The sequence below is a fragment of the Erythrolamprus reginae genome, chromosome 5, assembly GCF_031021105.1.
Source record: "Erythrolamprus reginae isolate rEryReg1 chromosome 5, rEryReg1.hap1, whole genome shotgun sequence".
NCBI classification, from domain to species: Eukaryota; Metazoa; Chordata; class Lepidosauria; order Squamata; family Dipsadidae; genus Erythrolamprus; species Erythrolamprus reginae.
This window is the reverse complement of record NC_091954.1, coordinates 37,267,319-37,291,489: the sequence shown is the minus strand read 5'-3', so window position 1 is coordinate 37,291,489 and position 24,171 is coordinate 37,267,319. Positions and strand designations below refer to the sequence as shown.

The window sequence follows — 24,171 nt, the reverse complement described above, 5'->3', positions numbered from 1 at the left end:
CATATTTCCGGTTTAATTGTAACATTTGGTTTACAGGCTTACAATAATTTGTTTAGTGACTCTTTGAAATTACGATGCATTGGAAAAAAGTATTTTTCATATCTGTTACAGCATCTCCAAGGTCACGTGATCAACATTTGGAGGTTTTGGCAACTGGCATGTATTTATAACGGTTACAGTGTCTGTGGTTCATGTGATCACCTTTTGCAATCTCCCAACAAGCAAAGTCAATAGGCAAGCCAGAAACACTTAACAATCATGTTATTAACTTAACAACTGCAGTAATTCACTTAACATTTGCAGTGAGAATGGTCAAAAAATGAGGCAAAACGCACAAATTCTTGTTCAAAATAGACATTTGGGGGCTCAATTGTGGTCATAAATCAAGGACTATCTATATGGCTGAGGACCATTAGATATTAGCCTCTGGCTCATGAATGGAATGTATGTTTGACTGTCTGAATGAAAGTGATTGGTTTTTAAGGAATTGGGGTTTTAGTAATTTTAAATTTGGATTTAGGATGTTTCTATTGTTCCTGTATATGTTGTGAGCCACCCCAGTCTTTGGAAAGGGGCAGCATATAAATCCAAATAATAAATAAATAAATAAATTTGCATGGGCATATACTGTATGTACTTTATCTGGGAGTCATCATGATGTTATTTTGTTTAATCCCAAAATGTGTTGGCTTTGACACGCTTCAACTTCAAAGGGGGAAAAAATGATATATTTTTTTAAAAAAAAACTGGAATAAAAGGATTAACGACTTCCTTTGATAATGTGTAGTATGATCCCAGTCAAAATTTTCCCCAAAAATGTATGTTTTGGAAAGTAGCTAATAGTAATTGTTAACATATTATTGTTTTAGAAAAACCTTAGCATTGCCTCCTGTATTCCTAAAAGGGCCTCCTCAATCCAACAAATCAAACTGATAGTAATGTTATTAATCGAAACAATCTAAGAAATCCAGACAAGGTATTCAGACTGTTTATTATCAAGAGTATGACAAACACTCCGTCATACTGTGTCAACATGCACCCGGATTCTAAATAAACTTTTTAAAACAGCACTTGCAAAAATTACAGTTATTTAGTTATTATTTATGATTACATACATTTTGTTAATGAGCACTAAAACTGATTAACAGTATAACTAAGTAATCTGTTATTGCTTGTCGACACTGCAGCTTTGGATCTACTAGAGAGAATCCACTGAATGCCTGAGTTATCAAACTGCATTTTTTTATCAAATGCAAACTATAAAATGCTGGAAAACACTTAAATACCTACTAGTGAATATGATCTATTCCTATTACAAGGGCATGCCAAGTTCATTATCTTCTAATGTAGCCCTAATCTCGCCATTGCTATTTTATCATACCTTTGGCTAGAATCCAGTCCATGTGGCTTTCCAGATATAACTAACCTATAATTCTCAGGAACGTACTGTATTCAGAAAAGTCAGAGGTGGAGGATAAAAGAAACAAAGTTTATTAAGGTTTGAAGGGGCGATATTCTTTCATTCTATAATTGAGTAAAAATCCAATAAATGAATATAGATTGAGTTACAGAGGCTGCTTTCGAGTATCCCTCAATTGATAGCCTCCTGCAAAATCAAAGATGATTTTTAAAGGGGATTTGATTAGGCAGAAATGGTGGCTACTGAAGAGACAAACTAGCCAACTTTTGTATGTCCACTGACCCTTCCTTTGCCTTTATGGATCAATTTCTCATGCATTCCTGCCTAGGATTCCAGATTAAGTACTTCCAAATATAAGGTTCCGTCAGAAAAATTAAATGAGCATTCTACCAAAATTTCTATATTTTTTCCAAACAATTCCTATTAAATTAGAGACAATTTTTTTTCAGATATGAATAAACCTATATCTAAATTTATCTGACAAAATAAAAAACCAAGGTTAAATTAGCCAATTTGCAGAATAGTAAGAGCAGAGGCAGCCTCAGGTTCCGTGACTGGAAACTGTATTATAAAGCAGCATCGCTGAGATTGATCAAGGAGTGGATAAATTTATCAAACAAAAGAGTATTAGAGTGCCACAATCTCCAAATGGGATGGCATAATCTATGAAAACAGGTGTGGATCTGTGTTAAAATATTGTGATGTTTAAAAATGAAAAAGAATTTTGCCCTCTGCCAATGTTATGTCAAAAAAGATATTTTCCCAGGTTGTAACTTCAGCCCAAATATTTAGAGTTGTAATAATGAGCATTCTCTATATTTAACTTGGATACAATCCATGTTACATTTTTGACATACATGAATTTCTATGCTTTTTTCATGCTTGCAACGTTTGGTATAAAGTAACATGTATGACTATGGAAGCAATAACTACAGTGTTTTAAAATACTTGAGATACATTAGGAACTACACTTTATTCCAAAATCTTATCTTCATTGCAGGAGCAATTGACAGTTCCTGGCCTCTCTGTAAGCTTAAATATCCCTCCCACATCCATTTTAAATTTATAGTACAGGCAGTTCTTGATTTAATAACTGTGACAAGAAAGGTTGTAAACTGGGTGAAAACTCACTTAACTATCATGCTTAGCAACTGTTGTGGTTAGCTCTGGCCCAGCTCCTGCCCCAAGGAATGTGGAGGTGGAGGTGGGGAAAACATCCACATGCCACAGGCCTGTTTTGCTCCCGATAGAATCTGCCGACGAAGCCTCCTCTGACCAAGAAAGTGTGAGTGACAGGGAAGAGGGGAGTTTGGCAGACAGCCCAGGAGGAGATCAATCATCCTTATCATCCCTGGATTCTGAACAAGAACCTATGACAGATCCACACATGCATAGTGTGATGCATAGGAGAGAACAACTGAAGGATTATTACAGGAGATAAGTGAGGTCACCTGTGGTTGGGTGGGGCTGCTGTAATTAGTGCTTCAAATAAAAAGAGCAGCCTGCTGGTTTAGCCTCGTGGAAGTTTATCTGATTCATAGTTTCGTCAAGATCGTGGTTTGCTGTTTCCCTGTTCAAGACTGTGTGTGGAATTTCTGGACTTTGGAATTGGACTCAATTTCCCAGTTACTGGGTGAGAAATTGGATTGCATTTAACCTGTGCCTTGTGTGTACCAGAAAATCCCTTTGACATTTAAAAAGGGAGTTGTTTCTGCTTTTCTGTTGATAAAGACCTATTATTTTCCTTCTATCGTGTGGTGTGTGTCTGTTTGGACTAATTACCCTGTAATTACAGGCGATTGGGACACGCCGGCAGAACAGCAATGAAAATTTTGGGCCCAATTGTGGTCCTAAGTTGAAGACCATCTGCTTGGTTCCTTTCCAGCCCTGAGTCTCAGTAAGATAAGGGATAACTGTCTCTGACATACACCCCACTCTTCCATTTTAGCCACCTGCACATCATCACCATATTAATTTTATTAATCTTTATCCCACCATTATTGTTTTTAATTTTAGTGAAATAGTAACCACCTTTTAAAAAGAAAACTGCTCACTGATATTGAAATGTAGCTCCTGCCATGCTCCTTGAGGACCAAGTGTGGTATTTGACCTGGAAAAAAATGGTACACTCATAGTTTAAAAAGGATCCAGGTTCTGGAATACTGGCTTAGAGCCTTAATAAAACTTGGAACTAAAACATATTTTTGACATTGACCAGGGATATGAAGCCTGAAGAGTTTTCCTTGCAGAGAGTGAAGACTTCTGGTAGAACTTACAAGGGTGTGAGAGAGATGTGCTATATCTCCTAATGTAGCTGTCCGATGGTCTTCCTGAGTGGGTGCTATTGAATGATTAATGTCAGAACTACGTCAAATATTTTTAATCTACCCAGCAACCCTAGAACTGCACAACTCTCAGGCTGTATGCTATACTCCAGGCAGCTGCAGCCATCCCCATTAAGTTTCAGTTGCCACCCTATATTCCAAGACTCCTTATGCCCTGTGCCTTGACACTCCAGCTAACCTTCACTGCCCAATTTCTGGACTGGGTAAAGCTAACTTTGTGTACATAAAAGAGCAGGAAAAATGCAAAGTGGCCCTTTCCTTTCATCATGCTCTTGGGCTGTACGGGGTTGGCTTTGCAATTAAAAAAAGGGAGGGGGGGTCTCAAAGCAGCCTCCCTTGTCTTTTCACAGTGCAAAGCCAGCACCAGCACTACCTGGGAGCTCTTTGCAAAGGGACACATTGGTCTTCTGCTGCCCTTTGTGCATATTTTTTTCCTTTTCTGCTACAAGGAGCCAGCCCCATACATCCCAGGATCCAGGCTGGGCACATTCACAGTGGGAGAAGATGGCAGTGAAGGCCAGTTGGGGTGGTGAAGTACAGAGTACAGCAGGGTGCCAAAAGGCCATAGGTGGAGGATGTAGATAGATAGGGGGAGTTGGAGTGTCTTAGGGGTCATAAGTGCAGCAAACTGCCAAGCAGCCAATTTTTAAAATTATGGTAGTTTATAATACAGTATATAATACAAAAATACAAAAGAAATAGTAAGAAAATAAGGGAGGGAGAAGGAAAGGGAAAGGTGTAGAGAAAAGGGAAAAAAGAAAGAAAAGACATTGACTTCCAACTCCCTTTGGTGCAGTAGAATAAGATAATGGCATCAAACCTCAACTTTTTAATTTAGTGTAAACTAGCTATTTCTATATCAACAAATCTATTTAATTGGTAAAACCCAAAATCAAAGTTTCATTTTTCTTTCTACCTTAAGGTCAAAAAGTCCAATACAAACAAAAATAATTGTGTTTTTTTCTTTAATCAAAGCAGTCAATTTAGCCATCTCTGCAGCAAAATTTTGATCATGTGTCTGCAGGCACACTGCAACAGCATTAAGTTTAAGCACAAAGTCCCCCCGTAATTTCTAATGGTTGCTGAACAAATGGCTGTAAATCGAAGATATCTGTGTAGAAACCCTTGTTCTAATAAGTAGCAAACAGAATTGTGTTTGCATTCACATTACAAATGACCTCTTGCTAATAGACTTCAGAGCAGTGAAAAACCTTCTATGTAGCTTCAACAAACTGCCATTTGTTACAATAGGAAGGGAGCATCTGAGAGATGCCATCAGATCAGTTTATAATTTGTCTTGAACCACAATGTTTTATCTTGTACCAAAAAAATCTTAGGATTAAAACGCTCCTATCTTTTGTACTAGTTGAAATGTACATCTTGAGTAACAAAATGATGAACCTCTGAGGCACTCAAGTATATGATGTAAGAATATGCTGTCATTTTCAAATTAACCCATTAAGGTGAAACATAATTATTACATAGCATTTCAGTTAATTATATGTACTCTAGTTATTTTTCTACATTAATGTAAACTCTGCTCTATATATTGTTTCTTCCAGAAGATGTACAGTTTACAATAAATAAGGCATCAGTGGAATTAATCATAACAAAAGTATGTAAGTGGTATAACCCTAATAATACACACATTCTAATCTCATCTTTTAAAGCCTTTAATATTTTAGTGTAAGATCCTGTCTAACCATTTAATATTAGGCTGTGGTCATCAAGCAAACCATACTTTGTTATGGGCAGTTTTACAAACAATTGTAAAACACAGTCACATGACCATGGGATGCTGAAAATGCAGCATGTGCTGACAGTTCAGTCACATGACTGCGAAGTAGGTCTGACTGTCAGAACTCCAAATTTGGTTTGTAAGTTCTCTTTCTTGGGACAGCTATAACTTTAAACAATCACTAAGCAGGAAGTTGTAAGTCAAAGTTATCTGAAGTGTAACTTTATTAAAAGTGATGCAGGCTAAGAATTTAGGTTGCATTTAAAATACTGAGATCTTTTGAGCAGATAAATATTTGGAGGAAGTTCAACTTCTGCATCATTAGACTGATAGATACTGCTGATGTGCATGAACTCTGTATGTATCAGTTCCCACTTTTTATTCCTAGAGAGAGCTCTGTGTGACATAACAATTTGCAACAAGTCTTAATGGAGAAAGGGACAGACTGAGTGAGTGTGTGTGCGCATGTGTAAGGCTGATCATGCTATGTGACCACATTTGACATTCCCACAGTGTACAGGGGACCTAAGGAAATATTAAATTGTGGATTTCTGATAAAGAAGGAATGTTTGCCTACAAATTAAATACCGGCAACTACCAAGAATTATTGATGGCCTTTTAAGAAGATACAGTACACCCAAATCTCGTTAGATTTGTCCTAAAACAGTACATGACAACTAGAAGAAGAAAAATTGCCATAATAATTTTATTTATAAGTCAGAGAAATGTTATCAGTGCAACTCTAAGAAAATGTAAAGTTTATAAACGTAAAGTAACACTCTTGGCAAGAAAAACATGGCTACCCAAGTGTTTCCAGCATTTTACTAGTCTGTATAGAAAATCTTCTCAAACGGATATAAAGATTAAAACTATTTTGACTTTTCTAATAACTCTTCAAAGATATTTTTTAATTTTTCCCCTCCCCTTTTCCTCTGATTTTTACATAGTATCTAAATGGCTGATTCTAAGTATCGTTTTTTTTAATAAAATGGTATCACTCCATGCTTCCTTTAAAAACATCAATATGATCTTTTAATAATATTTTCTTTCTTGTCCAGTAAAATATGCTTCCAAAACAGTTGATCTTTTTTTTTAAAAAAAGCAATGATTTGCAAGTGAAGATCAGACTGGTATGGAAACCTCTTTACAATCCATGCAAACTAAACTTTTAAAGGGCCACATTATTGTAAAATATACCATTTACCTACACATATCTTCATATATACCACTTAATTTTAGTTTCTGGTAGTGGCTCTATGACAAACATATAACACATGACTAGAGCAGACTTGCTTAACTTGCTGTACCCCTATTGCAGCATTGATGCTGGACGAACCTAGAAGGAATCAGGAACCTGGATCACTTGTCCTAAAGGATAACTTTGTCCATTATGAAAAGCCACTGAAGGTATACTAATCCTCTTCCAGTTCTTCATCCAGCAAGATTCTTCACAGTTTTGCGGCCATGAAATTGATATGAGGTTTCACCAGAGGGAAAAGTGGTAGGCTGCGTTTGAACTCTGTCATGTTTTCAATCACAATCGGCTGTAAACAAAGCATTTTACAAAGATAGCCATTGAGAACCAAGCATGCTCCTACTGAAAGGCAGAATCACTAAAAGCTGATAAAGGTATAGGTTTTAACTGCAAAACCATCATAAAAAACAAGCCCAGAAATCAGACTCTGACTCAATTCTTCTCAAACACGATTGTGTATTCTATTGTATAAATGTTCCATGCAACAATAAGGTGAAAACTGCAGACAAAAACATTCTATGTGCCAATGTGAGTAAAATTAAGCTCTATGTAAAATGTGCAATATTACTACCAAAAGATGGTCAACCAGAAAAAATTGCTGACAGTTTAGAATGGCTGACTGAGAAGCTGATTATCAGCATTTGAATGAGTTAACAAGCAAAGGGGATTTTAGACAAACTGAAATCAGAAGTGCTCATTTAAAGCAAACATGCCTTAATGATAAATTATCTATTGCATTAAACTCACTGTATTGTCATACACTTAGTTACCTAATAAGTATAAACATGTGGATTGGTTGCTTTTTTAGTTGCTTCTACATTTGGGTGACCTGTTCAACTTTTTGTCAATATTGTGGTAGGAACTGCTTCTTGTGCTTTTTGTAAGTTTATGCCTGTTGTTTAGTGTTAGCTAATCAACTTGTTTTCTATCATCCTCTTTTTTCATTATTTCCATTTCCCCATGGTTCTCTCCAATAATTGTTGCCTACCTGAATGAAGCAGTTACTTCATCTGATACTGAATACTGAATCTTTGGGGGCATCAAAATTCTAACTGCTTCCCTTGGTCATCATAAATATTCTTTTGTAGGCACTTGGAATCTATTCACAATCTGTAATGATCTATGTAATCAAAAGCCTCTACATAATCCATCACAAAAAACTAGGTGCTCTTTTGGAATTATCTTGTCTTTTCCAGACTCCACTGGGGATGAATATGATCTTGGATGGCTTGTTTCCTTTGAACCCAAGTTTATATCTCATAATTCCTATTTCATATACAGTGATACCTCTTCTTACGAATGCCCCTTCATACGAACTTTTCGAGATACGAACCCGGTGTTTAAGATTTGTTTGCCCCTTCTTAAGAACCATTTTCACCTTATGAATCTGAGCCCTGGTGTGTGGGTTCTCTTACTGTGCATGTGCTCTCTTACTGCCGCGGGGATTTCCCTTGCCTTGTGACTGCCACTGGTGGGATTTCCCATTTGCTTGCCACCCCCGCCAGGATTCCCTGCCTCCTTTTGCTTGCACCGGCAGTCCCAAGGCGAAGAATCCTGGCCATGGCAAGGACCTGCACTTCGGCCTCAGACAAAGCTCGTTTCTCTCTCTCTCATTCTCCTGCCGGCTATAAGGACACCGCGGGCAGAAAGTCCTGACGCCGTGCCTCTCTGTCCTTGTAGCTGGCAGGAGAGCAAGTGAGCAAGTGAGAGAGGCGAGCCGCGATGTCCTTGTAATGAGCAGGAGAGCGAGAGAGAGAGAAATGAGCCTTCTCCAGTGGTCGTTGGGAGCTCGGCGGGAGGAGCAATAGCCTGGCTGGGCAGAGCTGCCCCACTGCAGTGCGCACGAGAATTCGGGACCAACTCCTCTTCCTTCAGGCGGCCGAAGACTTGTTTCTCTCTCCTGCCCGCTACAAGGACACTGCAGGGAGAAAGTCCTGACGCTGTGCCTCCCTGTCCTTGTAGCCGGCAGGAGAGCAAGTGAGCGAGCGAGAGAGAGAGACGAGCCGCGGTGTCCTTGTAGCGGGCAGGAGAGTAAGCGTGAGAGAAACGAGCCTTTTCCGGCGGACGCTGGGAGCTCTGGCGGGAGGAGCAGTAGGCTGGCCGGTGCGCACAAGGATTCGGGACCAACTCCTCTTCCTTCTTATTTATTTATTTATTAGATTTGTATGCCACCCCTCTCCGTAGACTTCTTCCTGGCTTTGGGAAGCTGGAGCACTCCATGCCCGCCTCCTCCTCCTCTTCCTGTGCAGAAAGAAGCCGAGGGGTGCTCTTCCTCTTTTCAGCCATGGGAAGCAGCCTGACTGTGGGGTCGCCTGCTTTTTTTTCTCCATGGCTTTGGGCTGTGCAGTTGCATGCTCATCCGGCGGCTGGCTCTTCTTCTTTTGCCACTGCCGCTTGGAGGTTGCGCCTTGCTCCACAGCTGGCCTGGTTCTGAAGCACCACGCTCGGCTGTCCATTGGAGGTGAGGGGCACATCCCGAGTTCAAGACTAGGTGTCCTTGTCCTCCCGAGGCACGACGGGAGAAGGGTCGTCTCTCTCGCTCACTCGCTTGCTCTCCTGCCGGCTACAAGGACAGGAAGATCAAGCGGAGGCTAACGGATTGGGGACATGGGCAGCGAGGGGATCCCATCCTGGCAGCGGCAGCTCCCAGGCGGCCTCGATGCAGCTCTTGGAGTGGGCGGGATGGGTGCCTTTGGTGAGGGGGGGCAACCGGCAAAGCGGGCGGGCAGGAAGGTGGTGGTTCCGGGCTCTCCTGTCCATCCAGAAGCCGAAAGCCAAATGTTCTGCCCTTCCCCACACCCGGCTTTGGCCCCTCGCAGGCTTCTGGCAGGAGGGGGCGGAGGTCGATGGATGACTGGAGCTCCCACAGACACATTTTGGCAGCAAGATGGTCTCACCCGCTGCTTCCTCAGCTCGCTTCTGTCCCCACTCCGTTCGCCTCCACTTCATCCACCCGTCACTTTAAAAAAAAAAATCCTTAATATTTTGGATTTTCCTAATGGGTTTGCACGCATTATTCGCTTTTACGTTGATTCCTATGGGAAACATTGTTTCTTCTTACGAACGTTTCTACTTACGAACCTGTTCACGGAACGAATTAAGTTCGTAAGAAGAGGTACCACTGTATTGTTGAAATCTAGATTGCAAAATCTTAATCATTAATTTATTAGCATGTCAGATAAATGCAAGTGTTTAATAATTCAAACATTATTTAGAACTGTACAAACCAGATGGCATTTTCAGCATTTCTCTTTTAGATACAGTTATGAAAATATCCCCTTTTTTTACCTGTGGCAGTGGTGGTGCTGGTGTTAGACTTATATCATTTTGGCTTGGAAACTCTCCTACAACAGGACCTATTTAATAATAACAAAACATATTTTAAAGACAAACAAAGAACTCTATAACATATATTAAAATATAAAAGATATGTGTTGCTTCCTTTTACTTAGAAATCCTTGCTTGTACTTGAAAATTTGCAGATATTTGATTTAAAACTACGGATTTGGTTTTAAAAGATAATATGATAAGTTGGTGTAGGAATTTGGGAAAAGAAATAGATTTAGACACCTGGGAAAGAGTCTGGACATACAATTGGGAAATAACTAAATCTGTTTCATCCAAAGAAAATTTATTTATTTAAATTTAATTAATTAATTCATTAATTAATAAAATTTAAATAAATAAATTTTCTTTGGATGAATTAATTAATTAATTAGATTTGTATGCCACCCCTCTCCGTAGACTCGGGACTCGTAGACTAAAACATCAAATCAAGATGTTTTATAGGTGGCATTTACCACCTTGTAGAATTTCAAAAATGTTTCCGAATATATCTCCAAATTGTTGGAAATGCAAAAGAGAAATAGGTTCTTATTATCACCAGTGGTGGACTTGCCAAAAAGCCAAATTCTACTGGGACAAAAGAGAAAGATGGATAAAAGAAATCACCTAGCAGGAGATTAGGAAAACCCCAGAATTCTTCCTACTGGGCATAACAAATCAAAAATATAAAAAAGAAATCTACTATTTAATAACTCATATCTTGGTTGCCGCCAGGATTGTATTTGCAAAAATGGAAGGAAAAAGATATCCTAAAGGAGAAGGACGTAGTAAGGAAAATGACAGAGTGTGCCGAGATGGACATGATGACGAGGCGGTTAAATAATCAAGAAGAATCAGACTTTTATAAAATTTGGGAAAGGATTTATATATGGTTGAATAAAAAGAATACTAAATGAATTGGAAATATATATATACATAAATTCATTTCTTAGAAATGCTTTAATATATGAAAAATTTAAATAGAATTTTTTTTATTCTCTGTATTGATCTTATAAATTTTAGTTTTCTCTTTTCTGTATTAGAAAGACTTCAATTTCGAGCAGGGCAATTGTAGCCCCTGTATATCTTCGATGTTTGTTTGTCTTGTTTGTCTTTTTTTAAAGTTTTTTTAAAAAAAGGAAATTTGCAGATTTTTATCCAAATATCAGTCACAAAGAATGGTTGCCTGCTTAAACTCATATGCAAGTATCTGAGGACAATTTGTAATATAGCAGAATATCTTTCAAAAGGAGACAAACACAAGTATTTCACTACTGAATCTGTTGTTAACAGGATAACAGTTTTGAACTGTGACCAGATTGAGGCAGAACTTAAGGAAAGGATTTTGCAATCAAATTCCAAATTGAATTTCTAGTAAGAGCTGGAAACTTCAAGAAAACTGTTTTCTGCCAACAACTCACATTTCAGAGATATGCTAGGGCATTTATGCTAATGTAATTTCACAATTCACCATGAGCATTTTACAACAGTGCTGTTGAATCACTATTTCCTATTCTGACTTCTACAGAAAGTCCTGCATCAGCACTCTACAACATTAATCACTGATAACAACAACTCAGCTACAGCAGATCTCAGCTGATCTAACTGGGGCAGTACCAATTTTAAAAAATATGGATGCTACTTTCATCTTATAATTATTTCCATGTGTATAAATGGGTTGTAAAGAACCGTTGAAACTTACCTGAACGGTCTTCTCGCTGCACTGCGAAGAGAGTCCAACGTGGGTATTACTTCAGCCTTACTGGCAGGGACTGAGTTCAAAATTAGCATAATTATTATGTCCCGCCCACCACTGCCCCCTTCCAGTCAGTGATAAAAACGAAGGAATAGTAAGGAACAAACTTTATTAACAACTAATAACCTTCAAGAAAATGCGCACCTGGGCCAAAAAGGCCGGGCGGGTTTGGACTCTTTTCGCAGTGCAGCGAGAAGACCGTTCAGGTAAGTTTCAACGGTTCTTCTCCATTGCACTGCTCAGAGAGTCCAACGTGGGATATACCCAAGCCACACTTTAGGGAGGGATAGGCTGGACCAGGGGCGCTGGAACACAAACTCCCTGTAGCACTCTTCTGCTGAAGGCTGCCTCCGTCGAAGCGAAAGAGTCCAAACGGTAATGTCTGATAAAGGTTGTAGGGGCAGCCCAGGTTGCTGCCCTGCAAATGTCCTCAATCGGTGCCTGCGTAGTCCAAGCAGCTATGGTAGCCGCGTTTCTGGTAGAGTGAGCTGTAATCCTACCCGGCAAGGGTGTAGCCGTGGTCCGATATGCTTCAATGATGCAAGTCCTGATCCATCTACTAATGGTCTTGGCTGATATTTTTCCTCCCATCGAGGATGGAAGAAAAGACACGAAGAGGGCCTCCAACCGTCGAAAGGTGCTGGTGCGTCGGATATAAATCTTGACCGCTCTTCGCACGTCCACCTTATGCCACCGCAGCTCCGATGGGTGAGAACCATGGGTGCAGAAATCTGGCAAAACGATGTCCTGAGCCCTATGAAACCTGGTGTTAACTTTGGTAAGGAAACAGGGGTCCAACCGCAGCGTCACTCTATCTGGATGAAAAACACATAGGTCCGGCCGAACCGATAGTGCTGCTAGCTCCGAGACCCTACGAGCCGAAGTGATGGCAACTAAAAAGGCCACTTTTATCGAAAGAAAGCGAAATGACACCTCCCGTAACGGTTCAAAGGGGGGTCCCGTCAATGCCCTCAGAACCAATGGTAAGTCCCAAGATGGGAAATGGTGTACAACTGGAGGGGACAGATTTGCTGCCCCTCGGAGGAAGTCCTTCACCCAGGGGTGATGAGAGATTGGGCAAAATGGGTCTGGCCTAAGAATTGTTGCTATGGCCGCAACCTGTCTGTGGAGGGTGTTGGGTGCCAGCCCTTTATCCAGTCCTCCTTGGAGGAATTCCAGAAGGTGTATCACCGAAGATGATGAGGGGGAGATTCCTTGGGTCCTGCAAAAGGTGCAGTATGCTGCCCAGGTAGCCTGGTAGATACGTGTCGTTGACGGTTGCCGTGCTGCTTGAATGGTATTAATGACGGTCTCTGGAACCTGCTTCTCCCTCATGCGGTTCCCCTCAATCTCCACACGGCAAGCTTCCACCACTGGGAGTCTGGATGCATTATCAAGCCCTGTGTCAGAGCCAGCTGTTGAAGTGGAATTCTCCACGGTGGAAGGATTGACAGCCCCATCAGGTCGGCAAACCAGGGGCGTCTGGGCCAGAATGGGGCTACGAGAAGGACCTCCGCTTCCTCGGAAATGATCTTGGCGATCACCCTGGGCAACAGGCAGACTGGGGGGAAGGCGTACAGAAGCCCCTTGGGCCATGGTGATAACAGCGCGTTCACCTGTTCGGCCTCCGGCGTCGGGAATCGAGCAAAGAATCTGGGAAACTGGTGGTTGTGGCGTCTGGCAAATAGATCCACCACTGGCACGCCATACCTTTGAACAATCAGTTGGAATACCTCTGGGTTCAGTGTCCATTCCCCTGGATCGATTGTTGTGCGACTCAACCAGTCTGCCTGGGTATTCTCCACCCCCGAGATGTGCTCTGCTCGAATCGATGCTAGATGTCGTTCTGCCCATGACATTAACTTGTGGGCCTCCTGCATTAGGAGACCTGAGCGTGTGCCTCCTTGGTGGTTCACATGCGCTCTTGTCGCCACGTTGTCCGTTAATATCAGGACGTGTTGGCCTTCTACCATCTCCGTGAACGACTGCAGCGCTTTGAACACCGCTCGTAACTCCAACCTGTTGATATTGGAGTCCATCAGGTCTGCTGGGGACCATCTGCCCTGGGCCACCTGTCCCCTTGAATGCGCCCCCCAGCCGAAGAGGCTGGCGTCGGTGGTGATCGTTACTTCCTGGTGAGACAAGAAGGGAGAGCCCTTGGCTACGGCCTGTGAGGTCCACCACGGGAGGGAGCGGCGAACTGACGTGGTCAGGTGCACTTGTCTTTTTGAATTGCTGAGATGAGCCTTTTGGAAGGGGAGGAGGAACCATTGAAGAGGGCGAGCATGTAAGCGGGCCCACGGAATGATATTGATACATGAAATGAACATCCCTAGCAGTTGTGACAGTTGTGCTAGGGAAGTTCTGTTGCGACGGGAGATGGAGCGAACCAGTGCTATTATCCTCTGCCTCCTCTCTGATGAGAGGAAGACCAAGCCCGTCGTGGAATCTATTATGGTGCCTAGATGAAGCAGGCGCATAGTTGGCTGCAAATGACTCTTGGCTCGGTTGATGGTAAATCCTGCCCTCTCCAGAAAATCTATTGTCCGGGCCAGGTCTTGCATGGCTTGTTGAGGGCTCCTGGAGAGGATGATAACGTCGTCTAAATATGCTAGAAGACGTATGGATTGAGCCCTGAGGCTCGCTGTTAGAGTGTCCAAAAGTTTGGTGAATGCCCTCGGGGCTGAAGACAACCCGAAGGGCATGGCCTTGTACTGGTAGTGCTGGTTGAGAAGATAGAATCGGAGAAACTGTCGATGTTGTGGATGGACCGGGACATGGAGGTACGCCTCCTTGAGGTCGATGGAGGTCATCCAGTCCCGGTGACGAATGGATGCTAGTATGGTGTGTATTGAATGCATTTTGAAACGTTGGTACCTGATGTACAGGTTCAGCTGTTTCAGGTTTAAAATCAGACGGCAGCTGCCGGAAGACTTGGGGACCACGAATACAATGGAATAGAACCCTAGTGTCTCTTGCTGAGGTTGTACGGGCTCTATTGCTCCTATCTCCAGGAGATGCTGGACTTCCTGTAGGATGGAGGAGCGCTTTTGTGGATGATTCAGTGAGGTTTCTATAAACCTGTTGGGAGGCCGGTGTAGAAATCTTAGTTGTAGGCCTTGAGCTATGGTGTCTAAGGCCCATACGTCTGTGGAGATGGATTCCCAAAATTCGGTGAAGCACTGCAGGCTTCCACCGATGGGATTGTCCTGGGAGGAGTCACTTTTGCTTGCGATATCCTCCCCTATTGCCTCCTCGAAATGGTCTGCGGGATTGCTGGAACTGCTGGTTTCTGTTCCCATAACCCCCACGATCAGCTCGGTAAGTGGGTGTATAGGTCCCCTGTCCGTAAGTCCTTGCGACCGGGGATGAAGCTGAGGCAGGGTCCGAACGAAAGGACTGCCTGCGAAAATATGGAGCCCCCCGTCTGTCCTGTCGCCTTGCTGATCGTGGCAAAACTTTTTTCTTGTCCCTGTCCTCAACAAGGACTGAGTCTAGGGATTCGCCAAAGAGTTTAGAGCCCTGATACGGGGCCGCGGCAAGGCGCCATTTCGATTTAGCGTCCGCTTGCCACGAGCGAAGCCAAAGTAGGCGTCGAGCTGACAGGTTGGATGCCAAGGTGCGAGAGGCGAATCTAGCTGCCGCCAAGGTGGCATCCGCGGAGAATTCGGTAGTGGCAATAAGTTTATTGACATCTTGGCGGAGCCTGGCATCTTCTGGGCCTAGTCTGGTAAGCATATCTTTCAACCATAGGATGGAGGCCCTGTTAAAGAAGGATGCGGCCGATGCCGCTCTGAGGGACCAGGCGGGCAGCTGATGAATTCTCCTGATCATGTTCTCCACCCTCCTATCATCCGGCTTCAGCCCATCTGCCATGTCTGATGGCACGACTGCATTGGACATCAAGGATGTTACTGGCGTATCCACCGAGGGATACTGGAGCAAATCCTCCACCTCTGGATCAAAAGTATAAAACTTCCTGTCCCAGGCTGAGGGTCCTAGGGCTGCAGTTGGTTGCTGCCAGGGCTTTTTGATGTTCTCTGCAAAAATGGGTATTGCAGGGATGTGTTCAGACTCTTTCTGTGGCTCGTTAATGAGCCTGGCTGCTGGCATGATGCCCACATCCTGAGCTGCTGGCTTTGCTGAGTTATCAGGAGTCTAAGTGGCCTTGGCCTTATTCAACAAAACTCTGAAGAGAGACTGCTTGAATAGGCCTGCTAGTGGAGGTTGCTCAGGTAAGGTGGCTTCATCTCCGGATAGCTCATCCTCCTGGTCCATGGGCATCTCTTCAAGGTCTTGGTCTTCCTGGAAGGAATCGTGCATAGATGTGGCCACCTCAGGCACAGTCCAAGGATCCTGTCTGCTAGGTCTAGGGAGAGGGGAAGGCCTCTGCTGGGTGCCCACTGCAATGCCTTGAGAGTAGGCCGAAGCAATCATATCCTGCAAGGATGGAGACATTGTTTGCCAGTTGTCCATGGGTCCTCTAAGGCCTGCTGCAGTTGGTGTAAATGTGGCTGCTGCAGCTGGAGGTGGTTGAGACCTTGGCTGTACAGCTGGTCTGGACCATTCTGCCCTTTGAAAACCTTCAGCAGGTGGAGCACTCAAAGGGCGATCAGGTGATAATCCCCCTGCACCAGCGAGGTTAAAGCCCTCCAATGGAATCTCCGAGACCGAGGGGCTTTGTTGACGTGGGGGAAGACTGCTTGAGGGGCTAGGCCCTTTTCTAGTCTTGGATATTTCCAATTGGGCTTCCAGGGCCTTAATTTTCTTCTCAGCCTCTTTTAGGGCTGAGGACTGGGAAGATTTCCCCTTAGATTTTGTGCCATGAGCCTTGTCTTTCCCTTTATTTGATGAGGGAACTGTAAGCTCACTAGGGGCGTTTGTGGTAACTGCGACATAATCATATAATTACTCACAGACAGCAAACCAAAAGAGGCTTTTTCACGATGCTCAGTAGATTGCAAAAGTGACTAAGGCAATTGCGACGCTTGAAAAGCGCGTCATCGCCCCCTTGTGGCTGATTGGCCTAATGACTCGAAAGATCTGTCTCCTGACCTCGTTGCCATGGCAACCCCTGTTAGCCCAAGATAGCGGCCGGGGAAAAACTTAAGTAGCTGAGTCAATGGCTAAAATGGCGGCCGTGACATCAGGCAGGAGGAGAGAATTGTCCCTTCACGAGGCAAAGAGAATCTATGATCCTCGTAGCTTGCCATCTTGCCGGTTAGCTCTGGGGCGGCGTTCCAGCCCCCCATCCGGCAATTTAGTGCTCCCCATACTGCTCGCTCCTTTCTGCTGCTAAACAGCTGAATTACAGGCTTCGGGATTGAATGAGGCAGCCGGGACTCCTCACGCTCGGGATAGCAACCGATCTGGAGGTGCTGCCTCGCGCTGGCCACCCAAGGAGGTATCTGGGCATAGGTGAGAAGAGGGGGGTTTGATCGCTCGAGTCAGGGACCCCATACCAGCGCACCCTGTCAACAAAGCTTGCTCCGGGGAGCAGAGGCTTCTCAGGGGAGACGAGTTGGAGAACTATACCCCAGAGGGCAGAGGCTCTCAGTCCAGGAACTCCAGTTTTCATCCTGTAGAAAGGGATAAAAAAGGAGAGAAGAAAAGATTATTACAAGGAAAAGAAAGGCATGTATTTATTAAAACAATCTATCTCCAACTGGAGAGAACAAAACTCATAGTCCCTACGCTATGACTGAGTTTTTAAAACTGACTGGAAGGGGGCAGTGGTGGGCGGGACATAATAATTATGCTAATTTTTAACTCAGTCCCTGCCAGTAAGGCTGAAGTAATACCCACGTTGGACTCTCTGAGCAGTGCAGTGGAGAAGAACCGTTGCACTTACCTGAACGGTCTTCTCGCTGCACTGCAAGGAGAGTCCAACATGGGTTAATCTTCAGCCTTGCTGGAAGGGACTGAGTTAAAAATTAACATATTTTACTGGTCCAACCCCCATGCTGCCCTTCCCGGGTCAGTCTTATAATAAAACGAAGTCATAGTGATAGTAAACCAAAGAACTTTATTAAGCTAACTAAACTGGAATTAAACTCCAACTATGACCAATCTGTGACCCTGGGCCAACATAGCCGGGCGGGTTTGGACTCTCCTTGCAGTGCAGCGAGAAGACCGTTCAGGTAAGTGCAACGGTTCTTCTCCACTTGCACTGCTTCGGAGAGTCCAACATGGGATATACCCAAGCTGTACTATTAGGGGGGGGAAGGCTGGACCAGGGGCGCAGTATCGGTGCAAACTCTCTGCAGTACTCTGCGTCCAAAAGCCGCTTCAGCCGAAGCGAAAGTGTCCAATCTGTAATGTCGAATGAATGTATTAGGTGCGGCCCAGGTTGCCGCACGGCAAATATCATCGATTGGGGCCTGTGTTGTCCAGGCCGCTGATGTGGCCGCACTCCTCGTTGAATGTGCTGTGATGCCTTGTGGTATAGGTGTAGACCCTGATTTGTAAGCGATGATGATACAGGAGCGGATCCAGCAACTAATTGTCTTGGGTGACACTTTATTCCCCATAGATGCTGGAAAGTATGAGACGAATAGGGCTTCCGTTTTTCTAAAGGTGTTAGTCCGCCTTATATAAATTTTGATGGCCCGTCTAACATCTAGCTTGTGCCATCTTAGTTCCAGTGGGTGAGACCCCTGGGAACAAAAGTCTGGTAACACAATGTCTTGAGATCTATGGAAGACCGTGTTCACCTTTGGTAAGAAGGAAGGGTCTGGCCGGAGGACCACCTTGTTGGTGTGGAATGTGCATAAGTCCGGTCTTACTGATAAAGCTGAAAGCTCGGAGACCCTCCTTGCTGATGTGATTGCGGTAAGGAATGCAGTCTTCAGTGATAACAGCCGTAGCGGAATCTCCCTTAAGGGTTCAAAGGGAGGTACCGTGAGGGCTTGCAAAACTAGGGGCAGGTCCCATGTGGGAAAACGGTGTATAGTAGGAGGTCTGATATTCGCTGCCCCTCTAATAAAGTCCCGAATCCACGGATGCTGGGAAATCGGAGTAGAAAAGTCCATCTTAAGAATAGTGGCAATTGCCGCCGTCTGTCTGCGAAGTGTATTCGGAGCTAGTCCCTTGTCCAAACCTTCTTGCAGGAACTCCAGGATCTGGATTACTGATGGTGACTGAGGGTCCTGATTGCGACCTCTGCAAAAGGAGCAATAAGCTCTCCAGGTTGCCTGATAAATTCGCGTCGTGGAGGGACGGCGCGCTGCTTGTATGGTGGATATCACCTTGTCCGGGACCCGTTCCTTCCTTAATCTCTCCCCTTCAAGTGCCACACGGCAAGACTCCACCACTGGGGGTCTGGATGGCAAATCGACCCCTGCGTCAGTACCACCTTGTGGTGTGGTATGCGCCACGGGGGAGAAACTGAAAGGTCCATGAGGTCCGCGAACCAAGGGCGTCTGGGCCAATGAGGGGCCACCAGAAGCAACTCTGCTTGTTCTTGTAGCAGTTTGTGTACAACTCTTGGTATGAGGCAGACAGGGGGAAATGCATACAGCAGTCCTTCCGGCCACGGGGAGGTCAACGCATTGATCTGTTCCGCTCCTGGTGATGGGAACCTTGAGAAGAACCTTGGTAGGTGACTGTTGTGGCATGTAGCAAATAGGTCCACCTCCGGGGTCCCGTATTTGTGCACGATGTCCAGGAATAGATCTGCGCTCAGACTCCACTCTGTCGGGTCTATGGTGGTCCGACTGAGCCAATCCGCCTGTATGTTTGAGATGCCGGATATGTGTTCCGCTCGTATTGATGCGAGATGCCGTTCTGCCCACCTGAATAGAGACTGGGATTCTCTCATCAGAAGACCTGATCTCGTGCCGCCTTGATGATTGATGTGTGCCCTTGTCGCTACATTGTCTGTGAGTATCAGTACACTCCGGTCTTTCACCAGTCCTGAGAAGTGTCTGAGTGCCAGGTGAACCGCTCTGAGTTCCAAGTAATTGATATTGGGACATGCTAGTTCCTCCGGACTCCATAGACCCTGTGCCACTCCTACATTGGAGTGAGCCCCCCAACCTGAGAGGCTCGCGTCCGTTGTTATGGTTACCTCTTGTTGTGACAGGAACGGTGACCCTTGATGTAGGGCTGATGACCTCCACCATGGGAGTGATCGGCGTACCTCTGGTGGGATCTTGACCGATCTGGAAGAGTGGCTGGTTCTGCTCCGTTGAAACGGAATGAGGAACCACTGTAGAGGTCTGGCATGAAGCCTGGCCCAGGGTACAATGTCTATGCAGGAGATGAGGACTCCCAACAGTTGGGACAGGAAAGCCAGCGTTGTCGTAGTACTGTGTTGCAATTCTGAGATCAACGCTCTGACCTTCACCTGACGGTCCAATGACAGGAAGACCTTGCCTGCCATGGTGTCTATATTGGTGCCCAGGTGGGGTAAGTACCTGGTTGGTATGAGGTGACTCTTTTGGTAATTGATAGAGAACCCCATACTTTCCAAGGTGTCCATAGTCTCTGTCAGATCCTGATGTGCACGACTGGGGCTGTTGGACAATATGATGATATCGTCCAAATACGCCATCAGGCGTAGAGGACGTGTCCTGAGCTGTGCGGTGAGTATGTCCAATAATTTTGTAAATGTCCTGGGTGCTGATGATAGGCCAAATGGCATGGCCCTGTACTGAAAATGATGGTTTTCGAAACAAAACCGGAGGAATTTCCTGTAATCTGGATGCACTGGGACATGTAGGTATGCTTCTTTGAGGTCTATTGACGTCAACCAGTCCTGGTGACGTATAGCTGCTAGTATGGTCCTTAGCGAGTGCATTTTGAACCTGCGGTATTTTATGTACAGGTTCAACTGCCTCAGGTTGAGAATGAGGCGGCAACCTCCCGAGGACTTGGGTACTATGAACACGATGGAATAATACCCTTGTCCCTGCTGGTGCGGTGGGACCGTCTCGATGGCACCAATTTGAAATAGATGATGAATCTCTTGGTAAAGGAGGTTGCGCTTGTGACTGTTGGAGAGCACCGGGCACTCCAGAAATCTGTTTGGAGGTTTTTGGGTAAACTCCAGGGTGAGTCCCTGAGCTATAGTATTTAGAGCCCAAGTGTCTGTGGATATAGACGCCCAGGAGGCGGTGAAATGCTGCAGCCGTCCTCCTATGGGGAGTGTCTTGGTAAAGTCATTTGTTCCTTCTAAAACCTCCCCTGTTGGAACCTCTATAGGGCTTCCTAGTTTGTTGGAACTGTCTGTTCCTGTCCCCGAAGGTACTCCTGTCTCCTCTGTAGGATTGTTGAGAGAAAGACCCCTGGGCATATGATCTTCCAGCCTGGGGTACAGTGGAGGAAGATTCAGCCCGAAAGGGCTGGCGTCTAAAATACGGGGCAGTGCGTCTTTCCTGCCTTCTGTAGGTTCTAGGCATGATTTTTTTCTTGTCCTTGTCCTCCACGAGGACCTTGTCAAGAGATTCTCCGAACAATTTTGATCCATCAAATGGGGCCGAGGCTAAACGTCCTTTGGACTTGGCGTCAGCCTGCCATGTCCGGAGCCAAAGTAAGCGACGGGATGATTGATTTGCTGCGAGGGCTCGTGAGGAAAAACGAGAAGCTGACAAAGTAGCGTCCGCCGAAAATTCTGCAGCAGCTAGCAACTTGTTAAGATCTTGTCTTAGGCGGCCCTCCTCAGGTCCTAACTTCGAAAGCATTTCCTGGAGCCAAAGGACTGAGGCCCTATTAAAGAATGACGCAGCTGAAGCTGCTTTAAGAGCCCATGCCGACATCTGATGAGCCTTTTTATTGATTGCTTCCGCCCTCCGGTCCTCCGGCTTTAGGCCATCCGCCACGTCGGAGGGAACTAATGCATTGGATACTAGGGCTGCAATTGGAGCATCCACCGATGGAAATTCCAGCAAATTTTCCAGTTCTGGCTCAAATGCGTAAAATTTACGCTCAGAAGCTGTTGGGCCTAGAGCAGCTGCTGGATATTGCCAGGGCCTCTTAACATTGTCCAAGAAAAGCTTAGGAACCGGAATAAGGTCAGCATCCCTTTGGAGCTCCGTGAGCACCCTTGAGGCCGGTTGAGGGACCGATGCTGTATCTGTGGGCTTCTCCGGGGTGCCCAGAGCAACAGCCATCTTTGCTTTGTTCAGCAGTACACGAAATATAGAGGGCCTAAAGAGACCTGTATATGTAGGTGGTTCTGGAGGTGCTCCCTCATCCTCAGAAAGGCCATCATCTGGCTCTGAGCCTTGTCCTCTAAACGCAGGATCTTCTAGAAAGGAATCATGAGTAGGAGACGGAGGAGCTGGGGCTGCCCAGATATTCCTCTGTAGAGAAGGAGGAGGAGGAGGATGAGGAGAGGCAGGGGGTGCACTTGCTTGTTGTACACCAGTCACTATGCCATGCGAATATGCTGAAGCTATCATATCTTGCAAGGCAGGTGGTAAGCGTTGCCAGGTATCTGGTGAGGATCTGAGTCCTGCAGCTGTTGGGGTAAACGTGGCTGTAGGCTGTGGTGCCATGTGCCATGCGGGAGAAGCGGAAGATGGCCTGGCAACCTCAGGTCTTATTGATTCCGCCACCTGGGATGGGCCCCCAAACCTATCCGGTGACCAGTCTTTGTCTGTGGCCAACCCAATTCCCTCAGGAAGTCTTGGGGGGGGGGTCCCGGTTATAATGTCCCCAGTCTGACCTGGCATCGATGACAAAGCTGCATTGCTCTGTTTTTGAGCCTCTAACTGCTCTTCCAACGCCTTAATTCGACGTTCTGCCTCTCTTAAGCCAGATGAGGACTGAGAGGTCTTCGATTTTGCTTTAGAGGAGTGTGCTTTCTCCTTTGCCTTTACAGATGGGGGCTCTGTTGACCCCTGCTGAGGAAGATCCGCCATCGGGGATGAATTAGAGCTTCCGATAATGCAAAGTGCAGAGAAAAACTTTTTTTGCTGCGTAACAAGTTGTAACTGAGCAAAAAGATGGCCACCGCCAGTAGAGGGCAGTCTTTTCCTGTTAAGGAAAGGATATCCGCTTCCTGCCTCTCTAGGAATGAGTCAGGCTCTCCGTTAGCCCTCCGACTCTGGTGGGCGGAAGTCGACCTCTATGGGTCAGTCCCAATATGGCGGCCTCCTGAATAGCGCGCCTTCAATGGCCGCGCCCTTAAAACAGCCGTTTCAACCGGCAACAGGAATTGCTCCGTTTCTGGCGGCGTTTTTGGCGGGGATTTTGAACGCTCCGCTTTTGCCTTGGCCAGTATTGTGAGGAAATCGCATCCATCGAGGTATGGCCGCGCAGGCCGGGGACCTCCGTTGCTGGCGAGCTGTGGCGGGAAATTCGAATCTCCTCCTCCATGTCTTAAGAATCGCTCTAAAAGACGGTATGGCCGCGCAGGCCAGGGACCTCTTTTCGCTGGCGATACCCGGTCACGGGAGCTGTACCCACGCAGGGAAGAGGCTCCGACCTGGGAAGACCTTTTAAGGGCAATGCTCCACAGAGCAGGGGCCCAATCCCGCCGAGGTGAGCTGCTCCATGAATCTGAAAAACAGAAAGAGAAAAAGAAATTATTAGTAAAAAGACATATTCTTTAATAAAACAAATAAAAATACTCAAAACATCAATAAAAACCACTCCTAGACTCCAAGAATCCTAGGAGGGAAAACTCATGTGTCCCTTCACTATGACTGAGTTTTTTAGACTGACCCGGGAAGGGCAGCATGGGGGTTGGACCAGTAAAATATGTTAATTTTTAACTCAGTCCCTTCCAGCAAGGCTGAAGATTAACCCATGTTGGACTCTCCGAAGCAGTGCAAGTGGAGAATGGTATATTTCAATGCAATTGATTCCTTCACTATTATATTTATAATTTAAGTATCATTCATGTAAATCAATGAATATATTTCTATTTATCCATTAAAGGTCACATGATGTTTGTTCTGCACTACAACAATTTTTAGGAGCCAACCTGAATAGAGGACATTGTGAGGAAATACATGCATTTTGTACTTACAGGAATTCATTTCCCTTGCTAATACATGGACTGATATTTTGTGCCGCCTTTGGGCATCTACTGCCAACAGTTCCTAAGTGTAAATAAATTAGGGTTAATTATTCCTATAAAAATCAAGAAAAAAAATCCATATTTTCAATGGGGGAAAAATATGCAAATGAGCCAAACAAGCTATGCCCTGCAGTAAAGGGTTTTTGAGAAATATTAATGCTAAATCAAATCAAATCAAATTTATTTAACTATGGTAAATGAAATTCTACTGCTAATGGTAGGGTTTCAGTCTATGAGTAGGACCCAGACAGCCTCCCCCTCATTGAAAAAATTGAGGCTATTGTCAAGGAGTGGCATATACACTG

The 24,171-nt window shown here is 44.9% G+C and overlaps 1 protein-coding gene across 5 annotated transcripts in view; it reads right to left on the bottom strand.

The window, feature by feature from the left end:
- Positions 1-972: 972 nt before the first annotated feature.
- IDE (insulin degrading enzyme) overlaps positions 973-24,171 on the bottom strand; it is a 111,255-nt gene continuing 88,056 nt past the window's right edge. For all 5 annotated transcript variants that reach the window (XM_070752389.1, XM_070752388.1, XM_070752387.1 and 2 more), the window contains 3 exons: positions 23,816-23,888; positions 10,047-10,114; positions 973-7,047 (listed from right to left, as the gene is read on the bottom strand). In XM_070752389.1, coding sequence (XP_070608490.1) covers positions 6,952-7,047; positions 10,047-10,114; positions 23,816-23,888 — 237 coding nt within the window. In that variant the 3' untranslated portion in view covers positions 973-6,951. The remainder of the gene's footprint in view (positions 7,048-10,046; positions 10,115-23,815; positions 23,889-24,171) is intronic.